We start from the raw sequence: 13,889 nt of genomic DNA on the forward strand, positions 1-13,889 counted from the left end.
TTTTTATATTCTTCAAGTAGCTTTATAAGATTTTGTAGAGTTTTTTTCCCTCCATCGCAGAACATAAAAACATCATCTACAAAGAACAGATGAGTTGGCCATATACCCTTCCTGATAACCATTGGAGATATTTTTCCTTCATAAACCAACTGAGTAAGATTTTTACTTAGTACTTATTCCATTAGCACAAACAAGATTGGAGAAAGGGGGTCTCCTTACCTTAGCCCCCTACTAACTGGAAAAAAGCCACAAGGTCCTCCATTTATTAACAAAGATATTCTTGCGGATTTGAAAATGTTGTGTAACCATTCACACCAATTTGTTGAGAAACCAAGTTTCCGAAGAACTTGAAAAAGAAATTCCCAATTGACAGAGTCATATGCTTGGGAGATGTCAAGTTTAAGACCAACATTACCTCCTCTTCTTTTTTTCTTCATTTCATTGACCATTTTAGATGCAAGTAAAACCTTCTCCTGAATGCATCTGCCTTTTATATAAGCTGCTTGTTGAGGGGCCACCGGATTTTCCATTAGAGCGCTCATCCTTACAGTCTTTGTGATAATTTTAAAGCTCACATTACTCAGGCCAATTGGCCTAAACTGATTTGGATTTTTTGCTCCCTGTACTTTTGGAAGAAGAACAATTAAGCTTGAATTAAGGCCTTTAGGAATAAATTTTTTCCTCCAACAATATTGGATTGCTTGAACTACATCATCCTGTATAATCTACCAGCAGGCTCTATAAGAATCCATCTGGGTCTGGGGAGATATCAGGATCCATGCTGTAAACAATGTTTTTGATCTCTTCTGTATCAGGAACTGAATCCAACATATTTTGATCTGCTTCAGTAATCTTTGTTGGAATAACCTCTAATAATGAATCTGCTACTTGTATTCTTTAAATTTGAATTTATTCTCAAAGCGACTTACTAGAATATATGCTATTTTTTTTGATCTGAAATCACATTCCCAGCATCATCTTCTAATTCACTTATACAATTTTGTGCTTGCCTTATTTTTATAGAAGAATGAAATTTTTTTGTGTTGGAAGCTCCTTCTTTCATCCATTCACTCTTGCTTTTTGTTTCATCATTGCATTAAGTTGGACTTCTTTAGTATTAAACTCATTTTGTGCTTTCACCAACTCATTCAAATACTCTTCATCAAAAGGATTAACATCAGATTTTTCCATTGCTTCTTGAACTTTTACCTCAACTTCTTTAATTTGAACATTCACATTCCCAAAAAAATTCCAATTTTATTCTTTAAGAATATTTTTTAACCTCTTCAATTTTGTTTGAAACACAAAGGCAGGATCTCTAATAATTGGTTCTGACCAACTTTTTTGAACGGTCTCCATGAAATTAGGATGAGATATCCACATTTTCTGAAATTTGTAGGGGGATTTTTTTGGCTTTGGAATATTTGCACAACCACCAAATATAGGATCATGATCTGAAGCAATTCTTAACCTAATCTTGAAACCCCAATCTGCATAATTCTGTAACCATAATTGGTTGAACATTGCTTTGTCCAAGCTGCAAAGTATCCTTTTATTGCCATGCTGACCATTTGACCATGAATGTTGTAGTCCTGATTTTGGTGCTTGAATTAATCCACAATCATCAATGCAATTGCTGAAATCCAACATTGACCTTTTATTTGGAGCTTTTCCACAAATTTTCTCTTCTGCACAAGTGATAACATTGAAATCTACAAGAATTAGCCATGGCATCTTCAACTCACTAATCATTTCCATCTCTGACCATAAAAATCTTCTCTGAACCACCCCCACATGAGCATGAACTCCTGATATTAAAGAATCTCCAACCCTCACAGTGATCATTTGACTTGACATAGACACAACTATTGGTATTGGTAATGTCTTATTCCAAAATAACCAAATGTTCCTTTTTTTATTTGAGACTGAATTATGAATCACCATACTTTGCATACCAGGTAGATTCAATTTATTACAAAAATAAGAAGTACACAAAAAAATTGGTTTTACAACCCAAACTAGTGAAGGACTAAATTGATTTACTAAAGACCAAAGTTTTTCTTGAGCTCTAGGTATTTTAAGACCCCTTAAGTTCCAGATAAGACTTTCATGGTTTAGGATGGAGGCCTATTGTGCTTCATTTTCCTTGGTTTTTCCTAAAATTATATTTCACTGGTACTTATTGAGGGATTACCTTAGGATCTGCATTCTTCATTTGAGCTCTAGATTGTGCAGGTGCACTTGGTTTTTCAATTACTTTGGACCAAGAGGTAGTAGGGATTCTTTCCTCAGATACTGATCCATTCTTCCCATTGACATACTTAACCACACTTGTATCTAGAGAATTGTCTTCCACTATTTGTAAAACTTTAGCTGGACTAATTATGCCCATGCCGATATTGTGCTCCTCTTCAGTTATATTCTGTAGAGATCCAAATTTTCCTGAACCACTTGGAATGCTACTTGTTGTGATCTGAACTCTTTCTTCAGTAATGTTGATCTGAGTCACTGGGGTTTCACATATATCAAATTTCTCCATAATTTTGGTTGGTGTCACATTCAAATTTGTTGTTGTCACACTACCTGCTTTCTGCTTTTCTCCTTCTTCTTGATTTGAATTCTTCTTTGCTCTGCACTTTGGCTGAGTATGACCAATAATTTGACAATTTGGACAAAATTTAGGAAGCTTTGTAATTAGAACACTCTGCATAAAACCTCCATATTTGGTTTTAATCCAAAGTTTATGAGGGACCTTTTCTGCCAAATCAATTTCCACCAGAACTCTTGCATAAAGACCATTCTCATAGTTCAGAGTGACTTCATCAACTTTCACTGGAGTTCCAATTGCACTGCTAATGATTAAAAGGGTTTTTTCATCCCAATATTCCAAGCTGAGACCGGGATAATGAACCTATACCATAGCTAAGGATGTTCTCTGATTCTCTGGTCTAAAATTAGGCATCCAGTTCTCGACCCTTAAAACTTGATCAAGTACTTCCCATTTACCTGCTTTGATTGTATTTTCTATCTTCCATATTCTCCAATTTGATTGTGAAAACCCCTTTCCCAGAGGAAACATTTTACATTGACCAGTTAATTTCCATTGATTTTTCAAACTCGTACCAGCACTACAAATTTGATTATCAAAAAATCGAGTCTGCCAATTAGAGAAAACTTCCATATATCATATATATCTTCTGAGAAATTATTGATCAGATCGATCGATGGAATTTCTTCAACAGGAGTAACCAGATTTACTTCTGGGACTTCCATCTTAAGAAACCCTTGTGTTTTTTTTTTTAATGATAAAATGTTTCAAAAATAACGGAATAATATATGAACATCATTTAAACACACCAATCATCAATTATTCTGTAAGTATTCACCTGAATTAATGATTAGCTTCCTTGAAAACGATGAAGTAAACGAAAAAAAAATTCTCCGAGTTGATCGCCGATTTGCAGAGCACTGAGCCCATTTAGTCCTATTCCCATGCACATGCCAAAACATGATATTTGACATATATGCACCCACTATGGGTATGCCAAACTTCCATACTCGTATGCCTATATGCCAGGCCTGGCATATAAGCATACACGACAGAGATTCCATCGCTCGATGATCTTTTCGTCGCTCGTTGGTAGGGCTGTCAACGGATAAATATCCGTCGGATATTAGACAATCCGATAAGGTTAAGGTTAAGAATTATCGGATATCCGATATCCGTTAACATCCGGCGGATATCAAAAATACAAACCGATATCGTTAACGTTAATCTATCGGATAACGGATATTTATCCGTTAAAATCCGATAACGCCTGTCACAGAAGCAAATGCAGAAATGCTGAAAATTTAGGTTGTTCTTCAAGTTTTTTGACAGTCTTTTTTGTTCAGGTGTAAGAAATACAAACCACACAAACACCTCAGTCACATCACACATGAAAAAACAAACAACAACAGAGTCTGCAACTACAAACAAAAAACTACACTCAAACAGGCTAGATCTTCTTTGCTGGTTTCATTTTGCATCAACTTCAGTCGACGACTTCCATATATGCATTCACAATCACAAAAACCTGGTTAGGGTAGCTCAATACTTGGACACTATATTAGCTCATCTACTAGCGTATGAGATCTAATATGCTTTTACATGTTACAGTTCTAATTACAGTTCTGGAACAAGTGCAATATGGTAGCTCATCTAATGTTACAGTTCTAATATGGTAGCTCATCTAATATGGTAGCTCATCTAATATTAATATTGTTACAGTTCTAATATGGAAAAGAATTAAGTAAAGGAAAAGAAACGAAGATTTACCTGCATCAAAGAAGTCTGACAGCCAATCACTTAAGCATAGCAATGCTTGGACTGCCTGAAGTTCCAACTCTGTTGGATGCTTTATGACTTTCAGACATTCTGAGAACAACATGAATAAAGTATTAGTAAAACACAGAACATGAAAGTCATAAAGCATAAAGCATGTTGTTCAAGAAATAGAAAAACTCTGTTGGATGTTATCGATTTCAACCAATAATAAAACTTTAATCCTTTACCTAAACTCATACAAGTTATACTCACTCACACAGACACACTGACCTTGGTATTTCCAAACTCCGTGTTTGCAGATCCTGCTGCAGAGTTACAAGCACCAGTCTTCAGCCCTGCAAGCAAGTAAAACATCAGTTTACCTATATATCTCCAAGAAATCCAGAAAATACAACAAATCAAACGTTGAAGACAAATTCTATCACAACATAAGATGTTTTAACTTCCCAAAATCTCAAATCGAACTAGAGGTTAAATGAAGTTTTAACCCAAAATACACCCAACATTTAACTGAAGAATCAATAATTGGAACTTAGCATATCATTTCACACGCACAAAATGAACTAAACCGGTAACCCCTAAATCGAAGTTGAAGCTGCTTCATACAAGAATGAAAACATCAAAACAATTGAAAGAAACCCTAGCTTACCTTGAGGATTTTCGCACAGCTGATTCAAACAACACAAAAAACTAAATCATTAATCCCTAATCGAACTATTCAAAATCCAACTATTCAATCTCACTTTCAATTACCTAAATCAACAGAGAAACAAAGAAAATAAACAAAAAACTTACAGAATCATACTCACCAAGATCCACACCGACCTCTGTTCAACTTCTTCAAATCTCCTTATCCCTCCTCGAGTCCTCGTTTTCTCCTCCAAAAATTCCCACTGCCAAAATATCTAGAACTCAGAAGATTAGATTACGATTAGGTTCTCCCTGTCGGCAGCGGGCAACATATATCTAGGGGTAGGAAATTACAAGTACACCCCTAGACTATCGGATATCGGATATTAACCTAACGGAAAGGCCTATTCCAATATCGTTATCGTTAAGAGAAAATATCCGATAAAATATCCGATTCCGATATCCGATATGTCGGATAAAATCCTATAGGATGTCGGATTTCGGAAATGGATATCGGATATCGGTTATCCGTTGCCAGCCCTACTCGTTGGTCAGTCAATCGCCAGCGCTAGTCAAGCTGTCGCTCGCTTGTATGATTACCGCTGATTAATTCATCATCTAACGGCCACAGTTTTCCACCTCTATAAATACCTAATTTCAAAATCATTTTAACTCACACCAGAATTTCTAAATCTTTATAGAATTTCTTAATTTCTCAATCTTTTTCAAACCTAAAACTATCTATATTTTCTTGTGAAATGGATTCACAATCTAAAAGTCAAGGCAAAGCTAAAAAAACCCGAGTCCATGGTGCAAAATACACCATGGCAGAAGATGAATGTATTTGTTGTAATTATGTTTTTTTACCCAAGATTGTATCAACGGTGCACAACAACATGGTAACACCATGTGGGATAACATATTTAAGAATTATGAAGAACAAACCATGAACATCAATGGTCGTGATGCGAAAGGATTGTCAGAACATTTCATTGTAATCAACAAGGAAGTTGCCACTTATGTTGCATTAATAATGCAAGCCAAGAGAAAAGGCAAGGACAGTGGTCACACTGATGTTGATTTTGAAAGAGAGGTTCGTACAGATTGGCAACGAAGACATGGTAAACAGTTCGCTTTTGAAAGTTGTTATTATATTTTGAAGGGGTTGAACAAATATAATCCAGAATACTTGTCAAATAATCAACAAGTACCTGAAAGGTCACCATATAATTCTTCTCCCTCAACACCAAATTCTTCACCATTTTCTTCAGGTCCATCAAATTATTCACCAGATACCCCAACAAGCTCAAATGCCAACAAAGTTTTCAATAATTATTTTGAGGGTAATACTAAGGGAAAACTTCCAGGGAGGAGCACCGCAAAACTGGCTAAAAAATTAGCTCTAGAAGGAGGGAGTTCCGGAGGATTTAACATGACGGAGTTTATGGAACATCAAAAGACCGTCGAGAAGCAAAGATAAGTTGATAGGAAATCTCAAAACCGGGAAAGTAAGAAAAGTCGTCTTTCCCAAGAAAATTTTGGGTTTGACTATGACAAGCATAACATTCTTCAAGCTAACACTTCAATTATGAACGCGCAACAAAAACATGTATGGAAAATCGAATTTGACAGGATTCAAGCACACATTGAAAAGAAAGCTGGATTTACTAACAACCAACCCAATGATGATGATGATGAAACTGATGATGAGTATGATGTAGTAGTTCCTCTGGATGATTAATGTATGAGTTTAAGTTGATTAATGTATGAGTTTAAGTTTTAATGTTTTAGTTTAAATGTAGCAGTTTAAGTTTTAATGTAGCAGTTTAAGGTACGCAACTTCAGAGAATAATGAAAGGTAAGTGTAAGAAGTTGTTTTACCCATATGAAGGTACTCATCGTTCGCATCCGCTGGAGTGCCATAACCTAGAATCCTTAAAGCCGAAGTAACTTTTTGTTCAGGACTATGACCTCTAATATTCAGTGCATCAAACTGATAATTGAATTGAGGTTCTACTCGACAAAGCTCTTCAATAATCTTTTTCACCAGATGACGAGGCATGCAGAATCGACCTTGAAAATTTTGATCAGAGTACACACAGTTCAGAAGAAAATAATCATGCATAAGCTTTTGGTGGTAAAATTCCCTCCCTCGATACGTATATCTTCTTGATAATACTTCTTTGGGTTCTGGAACTCTTGGTATTTGGTCCGTATGTACAAGCATCAAAATTTTGATTAGTTTATTATCTTCAGATTCCTAATCATCAAGTTCTTGCAACCTCTTATGATACATTTCTTGCTGTAATCTGAACCGATTCATAATACTATTCCGCTCTTCATTGGATCTCGACATTGATGATTATGAAATCTAAAATTGAGAATATAGGAAAGGAAATTGGTGAAATATCTGTAGAAGTACGGGTGAGTTATCTGGAGAAGTAAAAGGGCGTATAAATAAGAACCATTAGGAGGGAAATAGCCGTTGCAAAATAACTACTGGTCGATAATCATAATATCGCCAGCGATATTATTTAAATCGCTCGAGAGAAAGAACATCGCCAGCGTTACAAACTATATCGCTGGCGATATTATGAATATCGCCCGTTAGAAACTCAGTCGCTTATTAGTTTTCCCATAATGGCGCAAATGGTTTGCCATGCCACCCGGTATGCCAAACACCATTTTTTTGGCATGTGCATAGGAATAGGCCTTACCCATATTCTTGTAAAGAAGAAAACAAAAAAAACAAAAAAAGAGAAAAGAAAAGAAGAGATGTCTTTTGTTAATTAAAACATTTGTACAGGACCGTTATGTAATTTTAATTCTAAGAAGTTAAAGCCTCGTCTCACTGAAATTTTTCACTCAAAAACCTTTCCCTCTTTTTTCCCTCCCCTCTCCCAAAAAATCCTTCCAAGAGTATTCGTTTCAAAATTAGGGTTTCGGAAATTCAAATCTTTGTTTTATGGATACAGCTGCTTTCCCATCAACTCCTCGATGGAATGTTGATCGACCTTACCTCACCGGTCGATTTCATCAGGTTTTACTCATTTCCTCTCCATTTTCCCCGCTGAATTTCATTTATAATTTTACAGAATTTCTTAAATCAATTTGAATTTCAGGAAACCAGGGTTTCTTCTCAATCAGGAAAGCAAGGGATTTCTCCAAACACTTTCAGGTATACGCATTTTTGTCATAGTGTCGACTGTGTTATGACTCGGTCCGAGTCATAAATCTTGGCTACTATACTTGGATTCCAATATTTGTAGTGTCTCTTACTCATACTTATTTGTGTAAATTTGAAACAGTCCGGGTTCAGAAAGTCCTATTGGATGTTACCATGCTTCTGTTCAGGTTTGTGTTTTAGCATTGGGTGTGTAATACATACTTACAGAGTTTTGTTTGAGAAGTTAGCTCAAGTATAAGTGTGCTCCACAAAGAGGTTTGATTTTTAAAATTCGTGGAATTTATTTCATTAGGAGCTCTTGGTTATCGATGATCTCCTCTCGGCTTTGGTTGGAATTGAGGGTCGATATACTTCAATTAAAAGGGTTCGTGGGAGTGAAAGTCAAGTTACATTCCAGGTCGACGCATCTATGGATTTAGCACTTCAGGTGAGTCTTGTAGTAGCTCAGGAAGTTATTAGTTTGCAAGATTAGCGATTTGTTTAAATTTTACTTGTTTGATATTGATTTTATGTTGCAGGAGCTTACTAAGCGGATTTTTCCTTTGTGCGAGAACTTTATTTTGATAAACGAGTTTGTTGAGTCAAGGTCTCAATTCAAGAGTGGACTGGTTAATCATGCTTTTGCTGCCGCATTAAGAGCACTTCTGCTAGTAGGACTTCTCGGCTAATTCTCAAGTTGCAATATATTTTAGTTCTCATTTGTTTAATTCTATCTTTATGTGCAACAGGGGGATTGTAGATATGTATTAGTATGCAGAACCAAAAAATGTGCATTCTATCGTAGTACCATTTTAATTGAGGAAGTGGATTTGTTTCTGTTTTTGCTAAAGAGAGAAGAGTTTGAATGCAATAGTTTTCCATTTAAAAGTTTCTAGTTATACATTGGCGTGAAACTTTCTTTTGTTTACCCTGTCAAAGTTTGAGCACACCTTTGTGCGCTTAATTTATGGTGCAAGTGGATTTTTCTCCCTGAATCAAAATAACAGTTGAGGATGTACTGTAACGTGTGTCAGGATTACCAAGCCATGGTGGCTCAGCTAGAACACCAGTTTCATCTCGGGAGACTTTCCATACAAGGTTTCTGGTTCTTCTGTCAGGTTCAGATTTCTCTCAACTCTTGTTTTTTTTTTTTACCATTTAGTTCGCAGTTTCACGTATAGCACAATGAATTTTTCTCGTTCTTTGCAGCCAATGATGGGATCAATGCAAGCTCTATCAGCTGTAATAAAGAAGGCTTCAGCAAGCAATTTCACAGGTTCAGCGGTTCTAAATCTGTTGCAAAGCCAGGTTAAATGCTTTTTATTACTACATTTGTTATTTGTTATTATTTTATTTTAAGGTCGAATATCTTGCTGTTGGTGAAATGTCTCAACCAGTTTGTTTGTGTAGTTCTCATTGCGGCTCTTATGAATTTCAGGCTAAGGCCATGTCTGGCGATCATGCGGTGAGGTCACTGCTTGAGAAGATGATGCAAAGCGCAAGTTCTGCTTACCTTGGTATATTGGAAAGGTATTTTTTTGCGCAATTATTAACATAATTTCCTTAGTAGTCTTGTTCTTACACTTGCAAGCATGTTCATGCTTCCGAGAATCGTTGACATCTTTACTTTGTTAAAGTTCCGTCTTTAGAAGACTTAAACCTAGCAACAAGACAATATCATCCATTTTTTGTGTATGTTGCCAAAAAAAAATAAGAACACACAAAAAAAGAACTCACTAAAATATAAACATGGATAGAGGCTTAGGCCCTTGGGGAACTTAATTCTTGTGTATGTGGATGGGAGTTACTGGCACCGTAGATTAACGTTAGAGAGTTTGGCTGAAACTACCGACTCTTATGATGGTTTTTTTTTTTTTTTTTTAAATCTTATGTCTTGCATCTTTTTCTGATGATTAAATGTATCCATTCAAACCTTAGATGGGTCTACGAAGGGGTCATAAATGATCCTTATGGCGAGTTCTTCATTGCTGAGAACAAAGCACTCCAAAAGGTATATGCTCGTCATTCCTTACTAAGTGTGACTGTTAACTATCCATTATAATTGCTAATATTCCACTTCAATAGGAGTCCCTCACTCAAGATTATGATGCCAAATACTGGAAACAACGCTACAGCCTTAAAGATGAAATTCCTGGTTTTCTCACAAATGCTGCAGGGATAATTCTGACCACAGGAAAATATTTAAATGTCATGAGAGAATGTGGGCACAGTGTTCAGGTAGTTTTACATTATAATGCTTATTTTCAATCTTCTTCTTTTCAAGTCTTCATGTTAAAATGTGGCAAATAGCTCTGAGTGAATTATTTGTCGACAGGTTCCTATGATGGAGAATGCAAAATTGACGAGCTTTGAGTCGAATCACCATTACCTCGAATGCATAAAGGCTGCTTATGATTTTGCTAGTGGTGAGCTCTTGAATCTCATAAAGGAAAAGGTGTGCTCCAGATATTGTTGCTCAATCATTTAGAAGTGTAACTTCTTACTAGTGTTCCCTCTTGCTTCTTATGTTCACAATAGTGAGGGTTTCTATCCTTTTTTGCTACAGTATGATCTCATGGGAAAGCTTCTGTCTATCAAGCACTATTTCCTTCTCGATCAGGTATTGTCATGCATTACATTTTTAGTTATGTAGTTAACCATAAGCATGCGTTAGAAACTCTCCCTCAAGTAGAGATTTATTTCCCCACAATCACCCATATAATCTTCAGATCTTGACACCCTTAAATTACTACTGCATAATGAAGAAAAAACAGAAAAACCATCCACTGTAAAATAATGAACATCTAATTACAATATACATAATTGCAATAGGCTAACCATTCACATAAAAATACTCATTATTGGAAACAGTGAAAAAGTACTAACTCTCTCTTTGGCGAATTTGGTTTTTGTGCTGACTGAAAATTCTTCAAACTTGAAATTCCCAAAATTACTCGAACATATAAGCTCAACATATGAAGAGTAACCGTAGTGGTAGTTTCATAATCTTTATGAGTGAGTTCCTTACTGTCATCAGGGGGATTTCTTGGTTCATTTTATGGACATTGCTCGAGATGAGCTTGCTAAAAGGCTTGATGAGATTTCTGTGGAGAAACTTCAGGTCAGCTGTGAAGGCTTTTTTCTTTACATCTCGGTTAAGAATTTTACAATTTGAACTAGCTCCATGTAAAACACTTGACTCTTCAAGTTTTTATGTCCTTGACAACATAGTCTCTCTTGGACCTTGCCCTACGCACAACTGCTGCTTCAGCAGATCCATGCCACGAGGACTTGACATGTTATGTTGTAAGTTGGTGATTATCCTTAATCTTGTTTGTTCCGTTATTGGTTGGAAGATAGGAGTTGAATCTGCACTATTGTTTCACGATTCTTCTTTACATTTCAGGAAAGATCCTCATTGCTCAAGAGACTGGGCACACTCAAAGATCTTGGAATCAATAAGCCTATTTCTGATAGTAATGATTTAGAAGAGCCAATAAGCATCACTGGTCTGGAAGCATTCTCTTTGAGTTACAAGGTATTTTTCTTTTATCACTGTCCATCCATCGTTCTTATTTCATCGAATTATTCTTAACATTTGGTTTTGAAATTAGGTTCGATGGCCACTGTCCCTCGTGATTTCGAGGAAAGCCTTAACAAAATACCAATTGATTTTCCGCTTCCTGTTCCACTGTAAACATGTTAATCGCCAACTTTGTGGAGCATGGCAAATACATCAAGTACGGTAAACTTAACCTAATAGGACGACTCCTTTGTTTTTCTTGTTATCTTTTGGTTTGTGCTTTCACTGATTTTGGTTTATAACTGCAGGGAATCCGTGCTGTAAATACTCGCGGAACTATTATCTCCCGATCTTCGTTGCTCTGCCGTAGCATGCTTAAATTTATTAATAGCCTTCTACACTACCTGACGTTTGAGGTGATCCCTGTTATTTCGGTTATCTTTGCTCTACCATTTTTTTTAATACAAATATTCTACTGTTCTTTGCCTTTTATAGGAATACTAATTTTTTTTTGACCCGTTTGAATTTAACATGTATCCTCTATGCGCTTAAACTAACACTTGAGGCTATCTTGTTTTTAGGTTCTTGAACCAAATTGGCACGTAATGCTAGCTAAACTTCAAACTGCAAAGAGTATTGACGAGGTTTATTTCTATTCTCTTGTATTTTTTAATAGACGTTGTTATTTTCTAGAAGTCTGATCTCAAACTCAAAGGTAATTCTGCATTGTGCTCCTTGCACATACTAGTGAAACTGTGGAATCACAATCTTTCGTATTTTAAGACGAAACACACTATACACAACTACATGGCAAGATGATTTATATAAGATAAACAATAGTCATCCAACAAGGAAATTTCATATGCTATATTTGAAAGTAATATCTCTGTATGATGGTATATCTGTGGCAGGTTATCCAGTACCATGATTTTTTCCTTCAAAAGTGTCTGAAAGAATGCTTGCTGCTGTTACCTGAACTTCTGAAGGTTAGAAACTGGCGGTTTTCTGTATCATTTTTATCTTCTAACAGAGTCTCTCTTATAGTAAGGGCATTCATTCCACTAGCGTCTTCTTTTTCATTGCAGAAAGTGGAGAAGCTGAAATCAATATGCCTCAACTATGCAGCAGGAACTCAGTGGTTGATTTCATCATCCATCTACCTTCCCAGGTCAGACGTATCATCTACCAGTTCTGATAAATCTAAGCCTTGGAGATCAAGGAACAAACTTCAGGCGTTAAAGTTAACTGCCGAGGATGCAACAACAGCCACTGAATCTCTTCTGTAAGAAATTTCAGAATACAGATCCAAACTTCTGTTTTCTTGATTTTGCTTAATTTTTTCACACGTACATGGTACATCTACTTATGTTTACTCCTTGCGTGACTCGAATAAATGAGCAGGACATTCGAGAGGGAGTTCAACAGTGAGCTTCAGAGTCTAGGACCAATCTTAAGCAACAATTCACAGGCAGAACCATACTTAACACATCTGGCGCAGTGGATTCTCGGCATTGGAAAAGACCAATAATATGTGGCTGACCCTTTGTTTTCTTGTTCCCGTGTTGTAAAGAATTGATTGTGAATATTTGATATTTTTCCTCTCACAATATCGTGCATTGGTTGAAGAAACCACGTGTTTTCTTAGGTGGCCGAGTTATTTTGTTTTTATTTTTGAAGGACAAAGGGGCTTCCAAAAGCCCAAAAGGATTTTATTTAGACTACCTCATTAAAGTTGAATGATTTCTTAGGGACCATGGTTTTTTTGAGGAGACCATGATTTTATTAAGCCACCCTCCCTATAGTTATAAGGGGTGTCTTAAAGCGTTGAAATGACTACCCTTAACCTAATTTAATTTAAAACCAACCTAATAACCACCTACATATTATATATAACCACCACCTCCTCCCACCACCACCGCCCAGCACCACTGATTACCACCACCACCACTTCCAATTATCACCACCACCAACCTCCAATTACCAGCACCACCCACCACTGCCGATTACCACCACCATCGCCGATTATCACCACCACCAACCACCGATTACCACCACCACCAACTCTATATACATATATAGCTTAATTTAAAAACATTAACAAAGATATTTTCACAAACCCATTACTTGTCATTCGTTTTTGGTTGAATAAATGAGAAGTAATCATCAAAATGAGTTGAAAATGGAAGTTGCAGAGAGGTTTAATGGAGGTTTTTTTTTTCCAGAGAAAAGTTCGGTTACGTCGC

General features: G+C 36.3%; 2 protein-coding genes and 1 long non-coding RNA gene across 3 annotated transcripts; 1 reads left to right on the plus strand and 2 right to left on the minus strand.

The window, feature by feature from the left end:
* Nucleotides 1-738: 738 nt before the first annotated feature.
* LOC113352577 lies at nt 739-4,564 on the minus strand. Its single transcript, XM_026596386.1, has 6 exons — nt 4,555-4,564; nt 4,319-4,417; nt 3,007-3,061; nt 2,195-2,891; nt 1,283-1,779; nt 739-895 (listed from the first exon to the last, which is right to left on the minus strand). The coding sequence occupies exons 1-6, from the start codon at nt 4,562-4,564 to the stop codon at nt 739-741; spliced, it is 1,515 nt and encodes a 504-aa protein (XP_026452171.1).
* A 33-nt stretch (nt 4,565-4,597) lies between these two features.
* On the minus strand, nt 4,598-5,408 carry LOC113354374. The gene is made up of 3 exons (XR_003361846.1): nt 5,137-5,408; nt 4,977-4,995; nt 4,598-4,662 (listed from the first exon to the last, which is right to left on the minus strand). It is a non-coding gene; the product is annotated as an uncharacterized LOC113354374 (long non-coding RNA).
* A 2,415-nt stretch (nt 5,409-7,823) lies between these two features.
* Nucleotides 7,824-13,383, plus strand: LOC113350214 (gamma-tubulin complex component 2-like). The gene is made up of 21 exons (XM_026594320.1): nt 7,824-7,997; nt 8,080-8,135; nt 8,266-8,311; nt 8,437-8,571; nt 8,663-8,794; nt 9,158-9,241; nt 9,333-9,431; nt 9,562-9,653; nt 10,062-10,134; nt 10,209-10,361; nt 10,459-10,578; nt 10,690-10,743; nt 11,161-11,244; nt 11,355-11,429; nt 11,530-11,661; nt 11,738-11,863; nt 11,955-12,062; nt 12,228-12,290; nt 12,558-12,632; nt 12,732-12,928; nt 13,048-13,383. Exons 1-21 carry the CDS (start codon nt 7,923-7,925, stop codon nt 13,172-13,174), a joined length of 2,106 nt encoding a protein of 701 aa, XP_026450105.1. The 5' UTR covers nt 7,824-7,922; the 3' UTR covers nt 13,175-13,383.
* The last annotated feature ends 506 nt before the right edge of the window (nt 13,384-13,889 follow it).

This window comes from Papaver somniferum, chromosome 2 (genome assembly GCF_003573695.1).
Source record: "Papaver somniferum cultivar HN1 chromosome 2, ASM357369v1, whole genome shotgun sequence".
Lineage (NCBI taxonomy): Eukaryota > Viridiplantae > Streptophyta > Magnoliopsida > Ranunculales > Papaveraceae > Papaver > Papaver somniferum.

Coding starts and splice junctions, on each gene's coding strand:
- LOC113352577 (XM_026596386.1), bottom strand. Junction 3,062..4,318: donor GTCAGACTTCTTTGATGCAG/GTAAATCTTCGT, acceptor CCTCTGGGAAAG/GGGTTTTCACAATCAAATTG. Junction 2,892..3,006: donor AGAAAATACAATCAAAGCAG/GTAAATGGGAAG, acceptor TCCCGGTCTCAG/CTTGGAATATTGGGATGAAA.
- LOC113350214 (XM_026594320.1), top strand. CDS start 7,923: ATGGATACAGCTGCTTTCCCATCAACTCCTCGATGGAATGTTGATCGA. Junction 9,242..9,332: donor GTTTCTGGTTCTTCTGTCAG/GTTCAGATTTCT, acceptor CGTTCTTTGCAG/CCAATGATGGGATCAATGCA. Junction 9,654..10,061: donor TACCTTGGTATATTGGAAAG/GTATTTTTTTGC, acceptor TTCAAACCTTAG/ATGGGTCTACGAAGGGGTCA.